Source organism: Trichoplusia ni, chromosome 25 (assembly GCF_003590095.1).
Source record: "Trichoplusia ni isolate ovarian cell line Hi5 chromosome 25, tn1, whole genome shotgun sequence".
NCBI classification, from domain to species: domain Eukaryota; kingdom Metazoa; phylum Arthropoda; class Insecta; order Lepidoptera; family Noctuidae; genus Trichoplusia; species Trichoplusia ni.
The window spans coordinates 831,546-854,756 of NC_039502.1; the positions used below are offsets into that span (position 1 = coordinate 831,546).

At 37.8% G+C, this 23,211-nt stretch overlaps 3 protein-coding genes across 7 annotated transcripts in view; 1 reads left to right on the plus strand and 2 right to left on the minus strand.

The window, feature by feature from the left end:
- The window catches only part of LOC113505356 (oxysterol-binding protein-related protein 9), an 82,201-nt gene extending 68,333 nt beyond the window's left edge, over positions 1-13,868 (plus strand). For 2 of the 3 annotated variants that reach the window (XM_026888010.1, XM_026888012.1), the window contains exons 9-16: positions 5,179-5,351; positions 7,367-7,473; positions 8,046-8,131; positions 8,408-8,588; positions 8,995-9,254; positions 9,556-9,778; positions 10,216-10,443; positions 10,832-13,868. In XM_026888010.1, coding sequence (XP_026743811.1) covers positions 5,179-5,351; positions 7,367-7,473; positions 8,046-8,131; positions 8,408-8,588; positions 8,995-9,254; positions 9,556-9,778; positions 10,216-10,443; positions 10,832-10,951 — 1,378 coding nt within the window. In that variant the 3' untranslated portion in view covers positions 10,952-13,868. The remainder of the gene's footprint in view (positions 1-5,178; positions 5,352-7,366; positions 7,474-8,045; positions 8,132-8,407; positions 8,589-8,994; positions 9,255-9,555; positions 9,779-10,215; positions 10,444-10,831) is intronic. The other variant, XM_026888011.1, reaches the window with a different exon arrangement.
- Positions 13,869-13,993: 125 nt separating this feature from the next.
- LOC113505358 (L-dopachrome tautomerase yellow-f-like) lies at positions 13,994-18,038 on the minus strand. 3 transcript variants are annotated; one of them, XM_026888013.1, is made up of 10 exons: positions 17,589-18,038; positions 17,192-17,392; positions 16,592-16,713; positions 15,995-16,227; positions 15,623-15,734; positions 15,422-15,502; positions 15,146-15,256; positions 14,547-14,700; positions 14,305-14,330; positions 13,994-14,083 (listed from the first exon to the last, which is right to left on the minus strand). In XM_026888013.1, the coding sequence occupies exons 1-10, from the start codon at positions 17,806-17,808 to the stop codon at positions 14,021-14,023; spliced, it is 1,323 nt and encodes a 440-aa protein (XP_026743814.1). In that variant the 5' UTR covers positions 17,809-18,038; the 3' UTR covers positions 13,994-14,020. The 3 variants fall into 3 exon arrangements, 2 of the variants coding, with proteins under 2 accessions (XP_026743814.1, XP_026743815.1); XM_026888014.1 differs by having other exon boundaries at positions 14,009-14,083; positions 14,267-14,330; positions 17,589-18,037; XR_003401623.1 differs by having other exon boundaries at positions 14,055-14,083; positions 14,245-14,330; positions 17,589-18,037.
- A 173-nt stretch (positions 18,039-18,211) lies between these two features.
- On the minus strand, positions 18,212-22,444 carry LOC113505252 (uncharacterized protein K02A2.6-like). Its single transcript, XM_026887871.1, has 3 exons — positions 21,486-22,444; positions 20,805-21,092; positions 18,212-20,162 (listed from the first exon to the last, which is right to left on the minus strand). The coding sequence occupies exons 1-3, from the start codon at positions 22,442-22,444 to the stop codon at positions 18,212-18,214; spliced, it is 3,198 nt and encodes a 1,065-aa protein (XP_026743672.1).
- Positions 22,445-23,211: the final 767 nt, after the last annotated feature.

Consider the following 23,211-nt stretch of genomic DNA (forward strand, 5'->3'; position numbering starts at 1 on the left):
CCATTTGTACGCGACGTCTTGCGGATTCAATTCCCCGCGTAGGACAAGCATTTATGTGATCCACGAATGTTTGTCCTGAGTCTGGGTGTCTTTGTGCATGTGACTTGTATGTTTGTGAAACACCCCGCGACAAGGATTAAGTTCCTTAATACGAAAGTCTTTTTTTGAATAGATGAAAGTGAAAAAAACACAAGGATTGCGTTTTAAAATAATACAGATTGGGCCTAAACCAATCCAATTTACTGGTAGAGAAATTATATGTTATATTTGTGCCAAATAACTGTGATTTAATGTATTCATATTTCCAAATAGCCTCTATTACCATCCTAAACAGGAATTACGTAACAATGCGACATATTAAACCTTTGTGGTCACAGCTTATTCCCCCGGACCCTGCGGTATTCGCCCAAAACTTTCGCTATTGTGTCCGAAGTGTATAATCAAGCCATAATCCTGAAACAAACGAAACAGCTTAACGTGAAAAGCGCAGATTTAATTACGTGCTATGCGAATAATTTTCCTAAATAATGTTTACGAATAATATGGAAACAACGGACCAAGGTCACCGTAGCGTGGATTCAAAAGTTGTGTTTTATTTTTCTCTATTATGACACGTTATAATTTCCTATTATGAAAATAACTTCTAATATCTTATTTCAGAGACACTGAGGATGATATAAATGAATCACTATGTGTTTAATTAGTGTTTCATTAGTTGATTCACTGTGTTATTGCAATTGCCACTCGCGTAGATTAAAAGAATACTTTATCTACAAATACAGTATACCTTAGATTTTAATGAGGTGCAGATCAAAATGACAATTTAAACGGCTTAAGTATTATATCCTTGTGGCGCTGGGAGAACTCCTGGACAGATGAGATTATATAATATTCAAAGGTGCTAAAAGACAAGCAATATTTCCCCGCCTCATATCAAGCTCATAGCAACGCCATGTTTTATTTACAGCACTACTGAAAGTGCTGACTCGTGTAATACGATTTGCATGTTTCGACGTTACATATATTCGTTAGCCTCATTCTGAAACGGCCTAGCTGGCCTCCCAGTACATTTATAAATTAATATTTGTTGTGCCTCTAACACATTTTACTCAGGGATGACGAATTTTGGTCTTTTCTTCTTTACCTTATCATTCTCATTATAACCATTTTCAGCTTTAAATATTGGGATAGGTCCAATATTGTTTTTTTGGTAATCTTTCAACCTATATTAATTTAGTCTCTATCACAAAGAAGGTGATTTTGAGTCCCTGCTAATGAACCCCGACTAGGGAGGATGCTTTCAAGGCTTGCAATGCTTTTAGGGTCATGTTATGAGACAGGCTAAAAAAAATGTTTTGTAATTGTACACCTTTACCCTTTAATACCCCATTCTCATACATTAACAGCAGTTGTTTCATTGATGGAATCCATTAAGCCGCTGAACGCGAATGTACGCGTCAGCATAGATGTCACTTCCAGTGTCTAATGGAGCTCAGTCCATTGTAAGATACCCTTTGTCCAAGTTGCGTGGGCTTCCATTGTACTGTAAAGCTGTTTATAGCTCTAATAAAGTTCAGGTGTAATTATGTACCTATTAGAAACTTATTATGTAATATCTATGTAGTTTTGTGTAATGTGTTCGATAGGCAAAAAGAGAGAATTTCTATTTGTAACGCTGGCTTAATTACGACAATGTTAATATCTTGCAACTGGGTGAAAAAGAAAATACGAACTTTCATGATAACCAGACCAGTTTACTCTCAGGAAAATATTTGAAAATTAAAATTATTTTTTTAGAAAGATCGACTTGATAATATGTGGTGTACGACAAATATTCAACTAAAATATCATCATACAAACATAACATGAATCAATTGATAGAATATAAAGTATTTTTTTATAGACGAATAAATTAAAAACTTGTTTATAATACCATACGTATTAACTCAAAACGCCTCAAACTCGTTTAAACCGAGTTTATCCTTGTGGCTATAAGTAACATAATATTATTGGATTATAGCAAGGTTAAGTTACCTGCCTAAATGCGACACAAAATAGTTATGTAAATTGGAAAACAGTAGAAGACACAGACATCAAATATATAATCGGCACCGAAAAATAATTAAAAACACACGGAAAAAGAAAAAATACTCTTACAACAATAGGTACATAATGTAGTTTGACTCGCAACCCCGCGCGGCGCCGCGCCGCTACTGTCGGTCAATCCCGATAAATACGCATGAGACAACCGTTGCACCTTTTAAATATGAATCATTCTCACGAAAGTTGCTATAAAAATGTACTTAGGTATTTTGTGAATGTGATTTGTGGTAATCCAATTTTGATGCTGGCTGTACCTCTACAGACTTCCCAAAATAGATTTTAATACAGGTCTATCTTCTATAAATTTTTCCCTTTTTAGTTCTATTGTACATAATTAGGTCAAAAGTCTAAAAAAGGATTCGTTTTCCTCTTTTCTATGACGTAGATTTGGACCTTTCCCAACATATATTCGTTAGGCTATATACTGCCTGATGTGGACTATTTATATGGCGATTTAAGCTGCACATAAATAAATTATTACCTCTTATATTTCTGTTCATGATTTCATAGATTAATGCATGTTCTTATCGGCCATTACGTCTTGTTAAGCAATTTAAAATGTTAGGTAAAAGAAAACATTTCCGAACTTAAAAATTAATTTCAATTGAAGCACCTCAAATATTTGAGTGGCTTACAGGAAGTTACATTGAAACTGTATTTCATAATGTAAATACACATGAGCACGAATCAGCAATCAACGGTATTAAAGATTTCTGAGAACACAACAACAAAAGGATTCTCGCCGAATTAATACTTAAAACGAACGAGTTTTCACGTCACGTATTATGCAAGTGTCGGCAATGAGTCGCGGAAACGGATCCGACCGTTTTATTTTATTCATAAAGTCTTCTGTAATCGACTCGTTTAATTGTAGCGGTATTTGCATTGTTTACTCGCCATATATTCTTATTACATTCTCCTTTATTTGTTTTCGACCTCAGTTTGTTGTTACAGAACTTGTTTTTAAACCCCGATGCGAAAAGAGGGGTGTTATGAGGTTGTAGTTTCTGTCTGTCTGTCTGGGGCATCGTAGTTTCCGAAAGGATTGAGCGACATTAATTTGGTTTATTTTGTTTGAGGATTATGTGCAAGTGTTCCAAGACATGCTTGATAATAATCCTTTGAGCCATTGAAAATAAGCGGGGCATCAAAGATTTTTCTATTTGGAGGTTTCCCTTTTTTTAATTTTATCTCTTAATTGCTTGTATAGGTATGCTTATTTCCTCTCCGCTGCAATCAAGCTTTGAAGAAAAGCGTATACGATTTAAAAGTGTCCAATAGTAACTGAAATGGGGCTGAAATTTCCTTTACCTACAAATAAATAAACAATCATAGTTTATGCCTCTATTCAAACAACGCACCCGAATGTCCTGAAGCATCCCTTATGTATAACAATAAATTGGAAACTAGGCAATTCCTCTGGGACGCATAAATTCAACCAACTGTCTTTGTATATGGCTGCCGAATTCGATATGGACTACACAATACATAACCTTACGTAAACGTACCTATGGAATCGTAATACTTGGGCTAAAGTAAGACTATTACGTGATTGTGATTTTGAAAAGACACACTCTCACTTAATTATTTTAGGAAAAAAAGCTTTCTGGGTATGCTTCCCGACTTTAGCAGGGATGGAGATGTCTGTTTTAACGCTTTGAAAATAATATAATCATAATGCTTATTTTGTTAAACTATATTACACTAAATATAATTTTGTGTAATCTATATTACACAAAATATAATTAAAGATAATTAATTATAATAATAAATATAATTTTGTGTAATCTATATTACACAAAATTATATTTAGTGTAATATAGTTTAAATATAAATATGTTTTAAATACGATTTAGTGTAAAATACATAGTTTTGAAATTTGAATATTAGATATTGTTATAACATTGAATGTTATTTGACTATCTTTCAAATGGTAAATGTTAAAGTGTTTTTTTTTTCAATTTGAGCGGTTGTTACATGCAATAATGTCGTGTTTTACACCACTTTGGATCTTGGAACTACTTAAAAATTTACGATAAATCGTTAAAATAAAAAGCAGTTAAGTAAAAAGGATATTTCCTCTTATATAGCCCATTAACCTATATAACATATTGAATATGTGTTTTTACGTTAGTGCTAATTTTTATGGCGTGTTAAACCTTAATTTTCGTACATTTTGATTAACGCTTGCTCACATACTTTTATTAGATTTGTTTTATACTACGTAAATGTATATGCTGTACCCCAAAAAGAATGACTTTAATAGTACATATCTTTCACGAACTATCATTATGTTATTCTATACGCACCTTAATAATATATAACTTTATAGATATAAATTTGGCTATACCCTTCCTTTCCCTAGAGACCCGCAATTCTTTTAAGAATCCTTTATTTTTTATTCTTGCCTGTCTTATTACATTTTTATTTCCGATATACTCGTTCCTGTATCCTCGTCAAACACTCAAGGACCCTTTTTCATCAAAATTAAATTTTTCGTGTATTCCTTCTCTATTAAAATATAAATCTTTACCCACAATGCTAGTCCACTAGTAGTTCTTTTATATTTTTAATATGAGTGATAGCAGAAGCTACGAAATTACTATTTTATGATCTTTTCTTGGCACAGGCTTACGTTTTTTTTCATGTAAATTGTTCTAGTAAAATATGACTAAAGGAAAGGAAATATGTCCAATTAATTAGAAGTTTTCATATTGTTGTAGTGTGCCTGTTACATGACAATGTTTCCCCAAATATACGACAAACACGATACCAGCCTTAGGCGAGGGCTATGCTCATGTATTTTTCCTTTTCCGTTTTTTATTTATAACAGCATTATAATGTAGGTAGAAAGACATGGCCAGTCACAACATTCAACTATTTTTTATCTCATCATTCAGAAGTACATTTAGGTCGGTTTACATTTGATTTCTGTTCAGAAGTAGAACTTGCATGATAAAACTAAAGGTTGAGATTTGGCCAGCAGATATTTTCTTGTCATATAAACACGTTTGAAGCAACTATTTAGAACTATGCGTAATTTATACTAAACTTGTATATTATGTATTGTTATAGCGCTAGCCGCACGTGCCCGACGGAGGGCGCGCCCGAGCAGGACTCGGCGCAGCCCGCCGTCGACCTGCCCCGCACACGCGACGGCGAGATAGACTACGACGGTGAGTCCAATCAAATCACACCCCAGTCAGCATGCAACGGCCCTCCCGACACAAACCTCGCCAGTTTCGACGGTGAGTCCAACTTTATGAAGAACAGCGAAACAGCTTGCTTCCATCATACGCGTAGCTACAATCAACAAATTCTACATTACCAATAGCCTATGTCACTCCTGATAATCGTACCTACGTTTCTTCAAAATTGCTATGACATCCGTTTATCCGTGTTGAAGATCAGCCTGGACAAACAAGCATACAAACACGCGATGTTATAAAGTAGAGAACTCAAATTAAACCTACAATGTTTGTAATTACGCTGCCTTTCTGCATGTAATAATTATCGTATTTGACATGCAAACCAGTGTTACAAAGAGTAAGGCCATCGCGATATTCACATTGAACTAGGTGGGTCTATCGATTCTGAAGTTCTAAGTACCAGTCCAAGGCTGACCTTATGTTTCATACATTGATAAACTCACCCCACTGCACATAAAAACTGGTACTAACTTGAGTCACTAGTCGATATTAATATTAAAGCTTTTAAAAATATTAACTACTTATTAGTTTTATAGAAACAAAATAAAATTAATAATTATAAAACTCCGGACACTAATAACTTTCACCTAACAACCTTGAAATGGCCCCGATTTTGATCAAACATTAGCACTCTAAAACACTCGTACATAATTCAACATTAGTACAAAACAAAGTAAACTGAAATCGCTTAATCTGTTGGAGATTTGTGCTGCCACAGTCAGGCAAACAGACACGTCAAACTTACAACATGTTTTTGCATCGTGGCTTAAAAAGAGTAAGTTATAATACATATATCGTGACTTGCCCTTATATTACGTTTTCAAAAATACTCACGTCTTGGCATATTGAATGTAATACCTTAATGTTACACCCAAAACCCTATTTCGAGCATGACTGCGTTTAGTTGTAGGTTACACCTTTCTCACAAGGACGGAGTTATACGTGCATAACAACACGTTTTGATACACAGAGTGTTTTCCGTCACGACGCCTAAGTAACATTTTACTATGTACTCGTGTTGACTCAGTATTTTAAGGGTTTCGGTCGATTACCATACAATGTGCGCTGCTCATCGGTCTTTAAACTTGAGTAATATTGTTACTGTTGATCCTAAATAGACGTGCTGGTATTGTTTTATAATTTATTATATTTATGCGCCTCTGCATGGTCTAAAAAAATAATTGGGTAACAAGTCAGCCGAAACGACACACCAGAATAGAAAGAAATCTTTGTGACATACCTTTTAGACGAGTGGCGTGACTTTAATTTTTCAGTTCCAGACATATAAGCGATTCGTCAGCGTTAGCGCTCGGAGGAACGTAACTTGTCTATAAACGCTGTTGATTCTTAAAAACTAAAACTGCTGATACTAATAGTTTTATGGCCAAAAATATATTTCTACTGTAACACGACTCCCTTTAGGCATACGATGTGGGCTGATAGTCTGTTATTCGACGTCAGTTTTAAGTTACGTTATGATAGAGGCTCTGCCTTCGCCGTTTTCTGGCGCGATTCCAATTTAAAATTGTAAGGGTATGGGAGCGAGTCTTTTGTGTCATACCAAATATCATTGGCTGGCGCTAAATGGCCGTATCTTATATACGTTAATGATGCCGGGTTAATTGAGCGAAGTATTTTATTTTTATAATGGTTTTACGTTGTTAACAGATTTTCGGGTTATGATAGTATCAGGATACGAGTAATATGGTAAAATGACTTGTTTTCCATATAAAGAGATTTAAGTCCTTCGTGCACAACTCCGATTTTTTTTATTTAATAAGTACCTTATTTTTTTCCTTGGCAATCTTTGGTTAATCGATAGAATATTCTAACACGCTTGTTTTATATATCAACTTTTTTTTAAACTAGTATATTGAAATATATTTGCGAACCTTTAACACCTTATCAAATTAAATAAATCAATCCGGCCAATTGAATTACAACCGTGGTATTCTACATATCAACCATCAAATTCGAGCTATCGACACTAATATGGCTATATCCCTTCGTTCTGAACTTCTCATAACTTATGAAAGAAATATTATTGTTAACAGCTTTATACGAGGATGAGTCGGACAGCGACCTCGGGTCCATGGAGAACCATGGCTCCGTGGTCACGCACCTCCTGTCGCAAGTCAAGATTGGGATGGATCTCACTAAGGTAACTGGGTGTTGCCGGCGGTGTGACCCGCATGCATGTAGGTTGTAAAAAAGTAGGTGTAAGTATTTCCTTGCGTCGGGTAATAAGAAGGAGATATCTGTCTGTTTGACAGCGAATTTGATGTAATATTATTATGTTAGGTTAGTATGTTAGTGCCAACCGGCTGTCATGGTGAAATCATGTGGTGAGGAAGGTGTTGAGTATGGATGTGGATGGATATAGGGGTAGAGGACGACCAAGGAAACGATGGATGGATTGTGTGAAAGACGATATGGCTGCAAAGAGTGTTTCTTGTGGAATGACGTCAGATAGAAAGGCATGGAAGAAGACATGTTGCGCTGACCCCAAATATTAATTGGGATACCCTTATCCCAGGGAAATGATGATGATTATTATGTTAGTTTGCACCAACACCCGGCATTTATTGTAAAGCCATGTGAAGTAAAAGCTTTTATTTGCAGGTATTGTTATCAACTTTGCAAAGTTACTTTAGAATCTGATTTCTGACAAATAAATGAAAAATATTTCTTACGTGTACTGATCAGCAATTCCTTTTTTTCGTTATTTTTCAGGTTGTATTGCCAACATTTATCTTAGAAAGGCGATCGCTACTAGAGATGTATGCAGACTCCTTCGCTCATCCGGATCAATTTGTTAAGTGAGTTTAACGGTGCATTTATACGTTGAATACGAATGCAATGACATGTAAAACATATAAGAGGTGCAGGGTCAACATTATTTGCCTTAAACCAGCGGTTCAGAGATTTTCACACGTTATGACGCTCAATTCATTCGTATTCATGTTTTTATTATGTGTTTAGCTAACAGTGCCACTTGAAGAATAAAACTGAAACGCAAGTGATGTGTTAAGTCCCCTCTAATCCCTATATGGATAATTTATATTAAACTAAAACTATTGTTCTAATCTCTTCAGGATAGTAGACCAACCGACACCTCGGGACCGTATGGTGCAAGTGGTCCGCTGGTACCTGAGCTCGTACCACGCGGGCCGCAAGTCGCAGGTCGCCAAGAAACCGTACAACCCAATCCTGGGAGAGGTGTTCCGCTGTCACTGGGACCTCGACGGAGCGACCGAGACCACTTCTAATGATAAGGTAAAGAGGATATATCAACCTATGTTCAAAAATTTTGTAAGATATTGCGTCGTTGTGGAAGGCAGACGCGTACAATGAATGGTGAATGCTTCGTAAAGTGCTTTTACTATTTTAAGAGCACCTAGTCTAAAACATTTCAGTAAGTTGTTAAGAGAAGTTCTTTTTCAGACCGTTCTATATTTTGCGCTTTCTGGACATGTGCGCCCCAAAAGTATATTACAAAGGATTAAATTTTGGTCTCAAATAAAAAATAGGAAGTGTTTGAAAAAGCACACCGATATTAAAAAAAGGCTATTTGAATATGCCGTTACAAATAGAGCAAGATTTTAAACTTAAATCAAGTGGCATTTGGTCAAACAAAAATCCGAGACATTATTTTATAATAGGTAAATATCTTGTTCCACAGCAAGAAGTAGGCGACGGTCCAGTGCCCTGGTGCACCCCGGACCAGCTCTCCTTCGTAGCGGAGCAGGTCTCCCACCACCCCCCCATCTCCGCATTCTACGCGGAACACGTCAACAAGCGCATACAGTTTGAGGCCTGGGTCTGGACCAAGAGCAAGTTCCTTGGACTGTCCATCGGAGTACATAATATAGGGAAAGGAACCGTCACGCTGTTGGACACCGGTGAAGAATATACGCTTACATTCCCTAATGGTTATGGCAGGTTGGTTCAAGAGATTATTGTGTTTTATTTATAATTTAAGGTGTTTCTTCTTTCTTATCAGATAAGAAAATGGTTAGCAAAATTACTAAGTTTGGAATGACCAGTAAGAACTGATTGCAAAAAGACAAAGCCTACTATGAAGATCTTAATTACATTTAAATTTATCACTTCTTAGCGGAATATAAGAGTGCTACTCCAATAACAAAGACATTTGTTATTTATTATTAAATTATTTGAACTAAAAAACTCATAAATTTCTAAGATCTTGTCTAAAAATTATTAAACAATTGTTCCCCCACAGATCGATCCTCACGGTCCCCTGGATAGAGCTCGGCGGGTCTGTGGTCATCGAGTGCGTTCAAACGGGCCACAAGGCGAATGTCGAGTTCCTTACGAAGCCGTTCTACGGCGGCAAGAAACATCGCGTCACCTGCGAAGTGTTCGCGAGCAGCGACAAGAAACCGTACTATACTGCGCAGGGAGAATGGAACTCTAGGATGGATGGCAGATGGACGGATTCCGGGGTGAGTGTGAACAAATACCAACTTTATGAAATTTAATTTTTAGGTTCAGAGTTTACGCTAGTAGGATAATGTGCAATGGACCTTGTTATGTAAAAAACATTGGTTGAATTACAACAGTTGGAATGACTTGATCTCTATAAGATTGCTTTAGTATTCGAACAGGAGGCACGCGGCAGTGCGGTGTGGTACAAAATAATACAAGTAATTTGAAATCTTATCAACGTGACCAACAAGTTCCTAGATATTTAAGGCAAAGAGTTCAGTGCCAGGAAAACTCACGATTCGATTATGATCGACTACTCAAGCACACTGCATTGCTCAGAGATGCCACACGGTAGTTGGACTTTCACAGTGGCATTCAGTCACGTTTTCTTGCCGCTACGCGCCGCTCTTTCCGTAGCAATCGATATTTAATCATTCGTATTTGTTACCCTTAGCGCTCGGAGGTCCTGTTCGAGGTGTCGAGCATGAAGCCGCGGCGCAAGCGCGTGGCGCCGGTGTCGCGGCAGGCGGCGCACGAGTCGCGGCGCGTGTGGCGCCACGTCACGTGCGCGCTGCGCGCCGCCGACTGCGACGCCGCCACCGCCGCCAAGCGCGCCGTCGAGCAGGCGCAGCGCGACCAGGTCAAGCTGCGCGAGGCCGCCGGCGAGCGGTGGAACACGCTGGTAAACTAACTCAAACTCATAGTATTGTATTGCAACATACATAAAGTAATACCACGCTACACAGCGCCAAATTTTAGTTTTCAAGATCTCGCGTCGATCTTGGCGCATTTGTTCCTCCCTTTCCTATTGAAAAGAATTAAAAATGCTTTTTCGGATGGGAAAACGCTCAAACCCGCATTTTCGGACTTCTATTAAGTAAAACCTACCCATATTCCTTCCCTTACCCTTTGTGTACCTTGGTCGTAGTTTCGGAAAATTCCACTGGGAAGGTGCTTACAGTAGATCAAAACATAATTCGCAGTGGGTCTCTGATCTGATCTCATTTATACTAATTTTGCCACCTTCCTGAATTCATACTTGTAAAGTAATAACTCCTATTTTGTTACAGCTGTTCAGTCCCAAAGGCGAGGATGGTTGGGAGTTCACGATGCCCCTCAGGAAACGTCTCAGCACAAGCAAGACAACGCCCCAACATAAAAACGGAGAAACCGCCGAAAACTCTAGATAATCTTCTCAACAAACAACCTTGGACTATTGAATTAAGGTAGAAATTCCTTCGTCACAGCAAAACGGACCTTGTAGGGTAGGACAACGTTCACACAGTGACGCACTCTACTGACGTCACTGCACTTCGGGGGTGTTCGGGTATTTTCGTCAATATGAGACAGATTGTAGTGTTGTCCTTTTCTAAGAAACGATTAGTTACGAACATTGCCGAAGAGTGGCGTCGTTTTATGTTTAGAAATGAGAATGCTGGACCGATAAGTCTCTTTTGCCATAATTTTTACGGTTTCGATGTTGTGCATACTTTTGGATCATGATTTTTACACCATACGCCATACGTAGATGGATTATTTAAATACTTACATAGTATAAATAACTGCGTATTTGGCAGCACTTGTGCGTATTTACGCATCCATTTTAATTATTTTGATACGATGTCATACAATCGTAGATGGATTTTTGGTAATATCGTATGGTATAAAATCAGATTTGGATTGGAAGTATACAATCACATAGTAAATTAATTTCTATATTTTTATGCGAAGTTTTAGATTTTTATTGACACTTAAAACACATTCACGCTAGGTATGTAAAATATGTAAAAAAAAAACGTAATATAGATTTATTTGTGTATTTAATTTTGAACTTTTGTGTACTTGTATACGGCAAGGGTTATTAAGGGTGTAAGTCAAAAATATGCAAAACTAACGTGAATGGGAGAAAATACTCAACATATTGTTATGTAATCAAGACTATGTGGTTGTATCTTTGGAATGTGTCGACTAAATTGGTGGAAATATTCTTTAGTAACGACTAGATTCTGAACACCCTATATATTAGCGGTTCGCAATTTCCTCGATACATTTTTACAACAAATGTGTGCACATCACTATTTTTATTAAGTTTTATTTTATAATGCATACTTCTTTGTAAATTCTCAATCTTATGGCCTATGATAGATGATTCAGCAATAAATACTTGTAAATAGTGTTATTATTGAAATTGCAACGCTTTATCATTCTGTTCGTTTAGAACACGCGTACGCACCATACGAGCCAGATATGGACTTAGAAATTAATTAAATAAGTATGTTTAAAGGATCCTTTACATCGGTCAAGTAACTGACTGACATCAAGAAAAGTATAAATCGATCGCATCATTACTGACTTAAAATACATTCTAACGAATTGTTTAGAGTCAAGTTTCCTTCGAGTTACTGGCGCCAGTTACTTGCCCAATGTAAACCAGCCTAAAAGTCAATGAACGGCGTTAGGATAAAAGTTGCGAATTTAACGAGTATTATGAAAAGGAAATGTTATTATAGTGGATAGTTGGTTTTAGTCGGCAGCTGTAGCGTTGTGAGATAAGGTTATAGGAAATTGTAAAATATGCAAAATTTCATAATTTTCTTCAGACACCATTGATTTTTGCAAACATTACAAATAACACAAGTGTTTTATGATACAATGTTACAATATAACATAAGTTATTCGCAATTAAGGGGATTTTTCAAATATAAAAACGTAGGTGAAATGTTTTGTAAAGCATTCTGAGTGAATTGATGCAGTGAGCAATGAATTACTGGCTTTCTTGTACAAGAATAAGCTATTACATAACGTTATCGACAGACATCCTTTAATAAGACCTTGCTAGTACTATTACTGATCTAAACGGTTCTAGGAACGGTCCCGTTTACACTTGATTACAACATTAATTGATTGGCATATAGAGTGCGTAAACTTGTCGCTATTTCTAATGTGCTCATTGTCTGTCGATAATTACAACACGCCTTTTCCCATTAATATTGCAAAGTAAAACGTACCCAAAAGGGTATGAGATCCCAGCCTGCAACATATTTATTACCTAAACATATAAACAAACATATTATTATAAATTCAGGAATTTCTCTGTGTAGAATTTGCAAGGAAAGATTTTCATCGTTTACGACAATGATTGTTAAATAATACTGTCAAAAATATCTAGAGAAAACTATATTCTAATAATGTCCAGTTAGATTCTACATTTTGTATGCTACTGTAGTACGTATTTAGAGCAATATCATTCTATATTTAATAGTAATATCCTGAGGTTTGTATCAATATAATGACGCGGTTAGACACAATGTTTTGTCATATCAATATATCAGTTGTAAGGGAGTATTGAAACATGTATGTGTTATCGTGCTCATTAATATCGAATTGTATTTCTAAATGTGAGGAAACTACATCCTAGCTAAAGTTTTATACAACGTAATTATTTATTTAATAACTGTTTAGGTCATGCGTTTTTTTCGGGATCGCCACTGGTTTCGGACCCCGCCGGAGTTCTTAGTCATGAGCTGACGCAGCGAGTAAACGAGAGAACTGGTTGAGTAAAACGTTATCAAATAAATAATTATGAATCCGCCTCACAAAAGCTGTCAACGTTTTTTGACACACAGTTCTCAATACTACCATTATTATGCATGAAAATAAATAACTTTCTCCAAGAAAGCAGCAATACAATCCATATTTAACCACGCAGCTGCATTCATAATATAATGTCCGACCTCAGTACAAAAAACGTTGAATAAAACCTTTTCTATCAAGTCTATAAAAACGGCCGTAGTGACAACTTGGTCTATCCAGTGTTGCGCTTTAAAAATGAAGTTTTTCAGAGTCGGGAAGGTGTATCAACTTCAAGTAGTTTATCTGTCGTCGCCTCATAAAGGATATTACTATACGTTTAATTAACATCATGTCACACAGTCACACCTGTCCATCAGTTTCCATGTCCACGGGACTCTAAACTTCACTTTACAATTAGTCAGTAGGTGCTTACATTTCTAAGTCCATTACAGTAGGTCGGTTCAATTCTAATAATTAGCGAAAAGACTGACAATGTGAACGAAATCAAACGGAATCGACGGTCACTTGCAAAAATTATGATTTAATTATGAATTATTCAATCACATAGACTTATTTAATTACATAGTTATAACTACCATGTTGTATATTTAAATAAAAAAATAAAATTGTTTTGTGTGTTTTCTTTGTCACCGTTGTCTTCCTGACAGGAGGGCTTCTGTTTAGCTCTACTGGTATACTAGGGGAAGGATTTTTCCCTTTATTGCCCTTATTAAAATTGACTTCAGTTCCTAAAACAATAATAACACTCAGTTACTGTTGATCTATAAAAAGTTAATTAAACCACTTTTCGTAACTTTAAATAACGAATGATCGTGATCGTAATTTCTCTTAAAAACAATTAAATTCACACACATTTGAGTCTTCATTTAAGTTTAATTCACGAATATACTTAAAATATAACTGATTGTTACCCTTCGTTGCAAACATCTTAAAACAGTCTTCAACAAACCTTGCCGACCGAGCCGCTGAGTCGACCTGAAAACGGAATAGATTAAATCAAGCGAGTGGACATTACAGTCTTAAAATGATTTGCATAGAGTTCATTGTAGCTTGAACTTTACATTCAACCCTTTGAACTCGGATTTGTCTTTGAAGATACTTTAAAATCTACCATTTTCATCATGTTATGTGTATTTTGAGGTACTAGAATTTTTGGCTAAGATTTAGAAAGATGTTACTAGCTAAACATACTGAAAATGGATTTCTTCTCGCACGCAGTCCCTTGAATGAGCGTCGAGGTGGGTGACGTCAGAACCCTGAAGTTGACTTGGTCAAAGTCCATCGCTTCGTAAAGGAACCTGGATTGTCTGTCGCTCAGTATCCAGAGATTGCCTTCTCGGTCTGCCTGCAATTGAAAAAGCAATTCAGCTTCTGACATTGAAAAATCAACTTTATTTTAGTGTTCCTTGATGTGAAATTGCCTTGTGCGTAGTATAGATACGGGATAAATTGTGATAATATAATAATTAACTCATAGGAAGGATAGGAAAAATACAAAATTAATAAAAGACTTATAAATTTCGCCCTTCTACAATAGGTAGCTTTTCAAAGAATAACCACTTTCCTATTTCCAAAAATAACGTCTGTTAATGAAAGCATATCACATGATTTTACACCTTGTGATCAAATAACAAATATTATTGCCCCTCAAATCATCATAAATAGCAACACTAAATGGTATTTAGCATCAATTAACATGAAGCCTTACAGAAGGATAAATTAAGACGCAAATATGTTATGTAGAGTATTTTAAAAATAGATATACTTGTGTAAAATAACATAATACATACTTTAACGTCGTTGGGAAATTCCATTAAGGTACAGTCGCTGAGAATAAGCGGCGTGTTCTCTTCGTTAAACTGTTTGTCAATGTTCCAACATCCCAAACCGTTTTTGCATACCTAGTGAATAGAGATAATTGATTTGAGCTTAGAAGGAAATACGTTTTAACAATTATTCAGGTATTTATTTCGTAGCTAGAGTTGAAAGCAGAGAGAACTGGAGAGAAAGTAGATTTCCCCTTGAACACGAATCAAACAGAATTGGTTTAACTGCATTTTACAAACCTGCGTGTAAAATAGTACATTGGTTGCTGGATCTATGTCGCAGGCAGTTGCTTGGGATTTGGGGCCTCTATCTCCGATTATCTAAAATGTCAAAAAAAAAATACTCCTTAAATCGTAGGTATTTATCCTTGACCGAAGAAGATCAGACATGATACTTATAAATTGCCCATGAAATATTTTTTTACTGGAGCCAATGTATACCTCTACTCCGTTGAATATATCCTCTTTGGGTGCGTCCTTGTCTCTCAACAATTTCGTCGACATCCTAAACTGCTTCGTACTTGACGTCGGGTGAAGATACAAATCGCAATACCTAAAAAAAGAGGACGTATACTAATTGGTATTACCTAAATAAGCTTTGAAAGGGCAAAATTTTAGCAATGTATGGCACATTATAACTATGGCACTTAATATAACTAACACATCATTAATATTTTTTACACGTAAGTGTAAAAAGCAAAGAATAGAGAAATTTGGAAGAGAAAAGGGGAGGCCTATGCCCAGCTGTGGGATCAAAAACCGGCTGTATAAAAATAAAATAAAAAAGTGTAATTTCAAAGTGATTCCACTTACCCGTCCTTTTTCGGTTGCGACAAAGTACCAGAGGATACACCATCGCTCCAGTAAAAGTCAATACCCCCAACTTTGTAGACCCCAGCGTGGGGGTCAAAATGGAAGTAATGGTTCTCGACACGCCAAGCGTCGTCATCCTTCATACTGTAGACGAGTATAGCATTCGACCCCATATCGGTTATGTAAGCGAAGGCGTTGCCTTTAGCACACTCCTTGCCTACTATTTCAACCGCCTGCAAGAGACAGTACATGAAATGAAAGAGACGAAAAAGGGTTTTGTATTTTCAAATTCAAGCTATAGTCTATTTAGTAGGAGCGTAACGCGTTTGAAAGAACTGTTATCAAATATCTTTTTCACCAAAAATGCTTGCACGTAAAACTATCGGATCGTATGCCACCGGCCAATAGATACATTTAGAAAGTTTCTTCTACTAATCATATTAATCTCATTTATTTCTTATGGTTTAATTGTTTATGCTTAATAGTGACTTGGGTCAGGGGTTGCAACCTTTTGTAGGCCTATGCTAAATTATCGACTGCCAATATCCATACCATACAAATAGTCTCCTCTACTTAGGTTACAATAACAGTACGCACAATGCTAGTCAACACGGAGGAGTCCCGTAGCACGTCGTCTTTGAAGACATACTTCTTCAGCAGCGCGTCCGTCTTCAAGTCGAACACGAGGATAGACGGCTGCGTTATTTGTCTTACATCCTCTGTTGTATTCATGGAAAATGCAAGTTAGGAGGATAGAAACACAGATAAAATGTTTATTAAAATGCAAATGACGGGCCAATTAAATTGCCTGGGCTAGAGCCGTATCTGCACGACTCTGGCTGGTGTGAGTCCTTTTGGACTCCTATTCTTAAGTTTGTTATAAGAAACCCATCTCACTACTTCTATGGACGGACGCGTCCGTACGCGCTAATCGGGTAACAGGGTGCCCTCCCTGCCATCCGCAGGCCAGACCTTACGGTTGCGGCAGGTCGTAACAAATAATCATTAAATCCTCCCCGGGAATCGACCAAAATCTTATTTTACTACGCACCTACTCTATCAGCCACGCAAATGTTCTACAACAATGGTGTAACCCGTGTAACGTAAACTATCGCGAGTGTAGAATGTTATTACAGTAAAGACATAAAACATTGGTAAATTGCTACAAAATGGTAAGAAAGCAATAATCTAGTTTACTTGACATTTCGGTGACTCCGTTATCCACAACCCACAGACGATTGCATCTGTCCACGTGCACCCTAAAGGTGGAGACCACAGTCCTGTTAGATGCCGCAGCCCCGTTTGAAGTCAGGCATCCCTCTTCCCAGTTGGGGTAAGGATGAAGAGGTGCGTTTTGTGAGTCATTCAAGTAAACGAAATTTAAAGACGACGGTATTCCTGTGAAACGCATGGTCGTGATCAGTAGGTATTGTCCATAATATCCTATGCCACCTTTTAGGTACTATAAACAAGTATATTTTATGAGGTCATTTAAAGAATACTGAAAAAACCTTTATTATTTGCTCTTTCTAGAACGATTGTCAGTCTTCTAATCCCTATGAAATATGCTTCATAAAATTTGGTTTACACTTACCTTTTTTCCAACGTGGAATAGTTATGAATAACTTATCCTTCCACCTGGCTATCCCTGTCGGCATGTTGTTTTCGGCTATGTAAGTCCCATTGCTCATAGCAGACTGCCTTTCAGAACCTGGCCAAGCAAAGTCCAAAGTTTTCCATTGAAACTTTGGTGGAATTAACGCCGCCGCTTGATAGAATAAACACATGAATAATATCTTCGCTATAGAATTCATTTTTTTTTCGTTTTATTGATTTTATAACAAATATGAAAAGTGTCACAAAAATTTCTTATGAAGGTAAAATTCTACCATGGTCCAAAATTGACAATTGAATCAGACTTTGAATGACAGAAAATAAGTAGAAAACAGGCCAAGAGTTGAAAGAACGTTGTTACCTCTTTACAGAGCGACTGCATACTGATAAATAATAGACGTTTGCATAGTTCAAGCTTATATTTTCAATTCCCGCCATTCCAAATCTGGCGCGTCGCTCCTCACTTAACCACAGACAACACAAATATTTATAATCATATGTAACACCTCCACCCTTAATTATTACAGATAAACTTACTTACTAAATTATATTAAACAACATATCAATAATAATCTTAACAATCTTATAATATATTTTCTTACTTCAATCATCATCAAACCCATATCTCTTAACCGGTTTGCGTGTACGATTACTAGTTCGTATATCCCGAGTAATAGGAACCCTAGGACTACCCGTCTCCTGCACCTTGGGCATATTTAAAGGTACACTTGACGTTGACAAGGGTTCACTTGTAACCAAATCACTTCCGTCTGTTTGCGTGCGGGATGTTTCCTCGACCAATGCTTTCGTCAAGCTGGTTCCGTTTGTCCGGTCCTGTTCTGTGTTCGGCGCTCGATTATTGTCCGAAGGAAACACGAGAGAAGAGCGAGAGCTCTTAACAGGCTGAACTGGTTGAAAGTTCCTAAAGTTTGCATCTACTAGCCTAGCTGTCCTATTTATCACTCTTGGTTTTAGTTGGTCAATGTGTCTATGCACCTCAGTGCCGTGGATAGATTTAACATTATAATCTGTACTACCTGTTTTCTCTATAACAGTCCCTGCAGACCACTTGTTTGAGCTACGGTATTCTCTGAACCATACAAGGTCCCCCGGATTAAACTGTCTTGTGACGCCACTCGATGTAGCTTCTACTGTCTCTTGGCGAGCTCTAATAAGTGCCTTCTGGTCTGGTTTCAAACAATCTAACCGCATGCGCAAGTTGCGCCCTAATAACATCTTGGCGGGGCTTTCCCCGGTTGTATAGTGTGGTGTGTTTCTGTACGCCAGCAGAAAACGACACAATGTGGAGTGTACGTCGGATTTCGATTTAATCGCCTTTTTAATGCTCTTTTTACAAATTTTAACAGCGTTTTCCGCTGCCCCATTAGAAGCTGGGTGATAAGGTGCCGAAAATATATGTTCTATACCATTATTATTTAAGAATTGCTGAAATTCTCCACTGAAAAACGGAGGGCCATTATCACTAACCAATTGTTTAGGTAACCCAAATCTCGCCCACATCTCTCGTAATTCTTTTATTACCGCTTGCGATGTGGTGCTCAGCATTCTAATAGCTTCAATCCACTTTGAATGTGCATCGACTACCACTAGATAAGTAAGACCGGCTACCGGTCCTAAGAAGTCTACGTGTATCCTGGTCCACGGTCGATCTGGCCACGGCCAGGCGCGGGGCGCATGCGCAGGTGGTGCGTCCGCCACTTCAGCGCACACGGTGCAGCTGCAACATGCTGCCTCTAGTGCCTCGTCTATTCCCGGCCACCATACGTAACTTCGCGCTAACGATTTAGTTTTGACTATGCCCATGTGACTCTCATGAAGCTCAGCGATCACTTTATTCCTACACGTACTAGGAATTACTAGCCTATGTCCCCACATTACACACCCTAGCTCAATATATAATTCCTTTCTACGGTTAAAATATGGTTTTAATTCTTTCATTTCGACCTCGACCGGCCAGCCATCGTTTATATATCTGGCTACTCTGCTCAATACACTATCCGAAACGGTTTCTTTTTTTAACGTTTGATAATCTAATAACAATGCTTCCGCGGCAAAGTGTAAATACGTTTGTTCAGGTGTGTCTAATTCTTCACTAATAACCCCTTCTTTATGAGTGCTAATTAACCTAGACAAAATATCTGCCGTGTTTTTATCTGATCGAATGTACTCTATATTAAAATCGTAAGCTGATAGTTTAATGGCCCACCGCTGTAAACGACTCGCCGCCGTGTTCGGTATTCCTGCATGGGGCCCAAAAATTGTGACCAGCGGTTTATGATCTGTACGTAGTGTAAACTTTCTGCCATAAAGATACTGATGAAACTTGTCTACCGCGAAAATTATAGCCAAGGCTTCTTTATGTATCTGGCTGTAGTGTAACTCCGCGGCAGTGAGCGCCCGCGATGCGTACGCCACAACCCGCTCGCTGCCGTCAGACGCGCGCTGTGCCAGCACGGCCCCCAGCCCGCGTGCGCTCGCGTCGCATGTTACTATGCTCTCCAGCGATATGTCAAAGTGTGTCAATACTTCAGTACTACATAGAAGTTGTTTAATTTTATTGAACACATATCTATGTGTTTTAGTCCATTGCCAATGTTTACCTTTCTTAAGTAATTCGTAAAGTGGTGTAATATGAGTACTCAAATTCTTAATGAATTTTCCATAGAAATTAACCATACCGAGAAAAGACTTCAACTCTGAGACGTTAGTTGGGTCGGGCATAGATAGGATCGGTTTTATTTTATTTGCATCTACCCGTACGCCATGTTTATCAATTATGAATCCTAAATATTTTACTTGGCCTACCATAAACTCACACTTTTCTTTTTTTATTTTCAACCCATTCCTCTCTAAAATACTAAAAACCTGTTCAACTCTTTCTAAATGAGATTCTAATGACTTATTCTTTATTAAAATATCATCATAGAATATGACTACGTCCTGCACGTTTTTAAAGAGATTCATCATGAACTTTTGAAAAATGCCCGGACTGGAAGAGAGACCATAAACGAGGCGATTGTATTTAAAAAGTCCTCTGTGTGTATTAATTACTGTGTAGTTCCGAGAAGTTTCATCCAAAATTAATTGATTGTAAGCCTGTGACAAATCTAGCTTAGTAAAATAATGATTGCCACTCAAATTACTAAATAAGTCCTCTACCTTCGGGACCGGGTACCTGTCAACCAGTAAAGCCTTGTTAAGTGTCACCTTATAATCCGCGCATAAGCGTATTCCACCGTCTCCCTTCCTCGCTATAACTAGCGGTGTGGCCCAGTCGGACCGTTCAACGGGCTCGATGACGCCGGCGCGCAGCATCGCGTCTAACTCAGCATTGACCCGCGCCAGCAATGCATAAGGCACGGGGCGCGCTCGACAAAATACTGGCTCGGTCCCATCCCGCACGCATAACTTGACTTCTTCACCGGTATATTTGCCCAACGTGCCATCGAATAGGTTGTCATGTCTGGAAATGATATCGTTAAACATTTTATTTTTACATAATTTAATGTGGTTACATCTAGTAAATTTTGGTATCTCAATATTCAATTCCGATAACCATTGTCTACCTAGTAAATTAGTAGTACCCTTATCGATCACATAGAGATCTAGTTTCTTCATATTTTTCATATATTGCACATCAGTCTCTAAATACCCTATTGGTTGAATGACAGAGCCATCATAAAATTTTACTTTCATTTTACATGGTTTCAAAGGTAATTCTTTAAAATGCTCCTTATACGTAGACTTGCTTATACAGGATAACGCAGAGCCTGTATCAATCTCCATCGATAAGGTTTTATTATTAATTAGAAGCTTTATACACACCGGTTTATAGTTGGTTAGTGACATTTGATACATCGGTTCCTCGTTTGTACCCTCAACGTCTTGCTCCGAGCCGGAGTTGTCATCCATCGCTGGCTCGCTCAGCCAGTACGCCGCGTCGATAACGTCGTTGCTGCGTGCGGTGCGAGCGTTGCTGCGCCCCCCGCGCGCCATGTTGCCGCTCCGCCATACACCCGCTCCGTAGGCGCTCGACCCGATCACGCGTCCTCTACGTGACCTTCCTCGCGCGCCATTATTCCCGCGGTTTGAAATCGTAGATTTTATGCGACGATCAAATTCTTTTTTTCTACAAACTCTTCGTAAATGGCCAGGTTGTCCACAATAACTACATTCGAACTCCTTGTACCTACAGTTATGTGCCCCATGACCGTTGACCCCGCAGGCTGAGCATTTATTGAGTTCCAACTTGTGTATTCTCTCGCTTAGTTCCCGGCTGGTAGTTTGTTCCTGCGTTCCCTCTACGGCCCCGGCGTCCCGCTCAGCTGCCTCCAGAGTATTGGCTAATACTAGCGCTTTTTGATAATCTATGTTATCTTCCGCGAATAACCTCTGACGTATATATTCGCTACGTAACCCGCACACAAACTGATCCCTCAAATTTTCTTCTAAATTGATCTTGAATTCACAATAACGTGACATCTTTTTCAAATCTGCCACGTAATCAGCTATCGTTTCTCCCGCTGATTGGCGTCTTTGTCGGAACCTATACCTCTCCGCGAGAATTGATGGTTTCGGCTGTAGATGTGCTTGCAGTAATTCCACCGCTTCTTTATATTTCAGGGTTGATGGTTTTCTCGGGCTCGCCAAAGTAGACAGTAACTCATAAGCCGGTTCGCCGATAAGAGCTATTAATGTTGGTAACTTCAAATCTTCCGCTATTTTGTTAGCAACAAAATACATTTCGAGACGATCGACGTACGCCGACCAATTCCCATTTTTTATGTCAAAATCTCGAACTTTCCCAACAGACATTTTTAATCACCCCCAAAGCACTATACCACAATAATTTAAGACTTTATTCTGCACCGAATATCGTTCCGTTATCCTCGTCGCCACTGATAAATAATAGACGTTTGCATAGTTCAAGCTTATATTTTCAATTCCCGCCATTCCAAATCTGGCGCGTCGCTCCTCACTTAACCACAGACAACACAAATATTTATAATCATATGTAACACATACAATTCAATAGGTACTCAATATTTTGTTGCACTTTCTTCGGTGAAAACAAAGGATTATAAAACTTTACGCAATAGGTAAAACAAAAAAGTTACATATTTTGTTTATTCGCGTAAGTATAGTTTTTGTCTACTTATATACTTACTAGTGGTCATCTAAATGTCATTATTAAATGATGAAACTACCCAACTACTTTCGGGCCCAACCGGAGTCCTTAATCATGAGCTGATTACACTAGCTGGGAAGTCCGATTAACGGATGAATAGTGAATCATTCTTACGACATGTACTATAAAAATCTAAATGTTATTGATTAAAACACGAAATATTTTTTTAACTATAGTATTTCAATAGTTGTTTATTATTCATTTAACTTGAGCCAGTGCTGTGTAAATTAAGTATATTATTTATTTTGTATTGCTGTTAAGTTTAATATAGTTTTAAATAAGGTTAATATTATTCTTGACCCTGTGGAATAATAAAACGTTGCAAGTTCAACACTTGACAACCAAAACGTCAAAATTTGTTTCAATCATACCGTGACAATCCGCAGTCTGATTA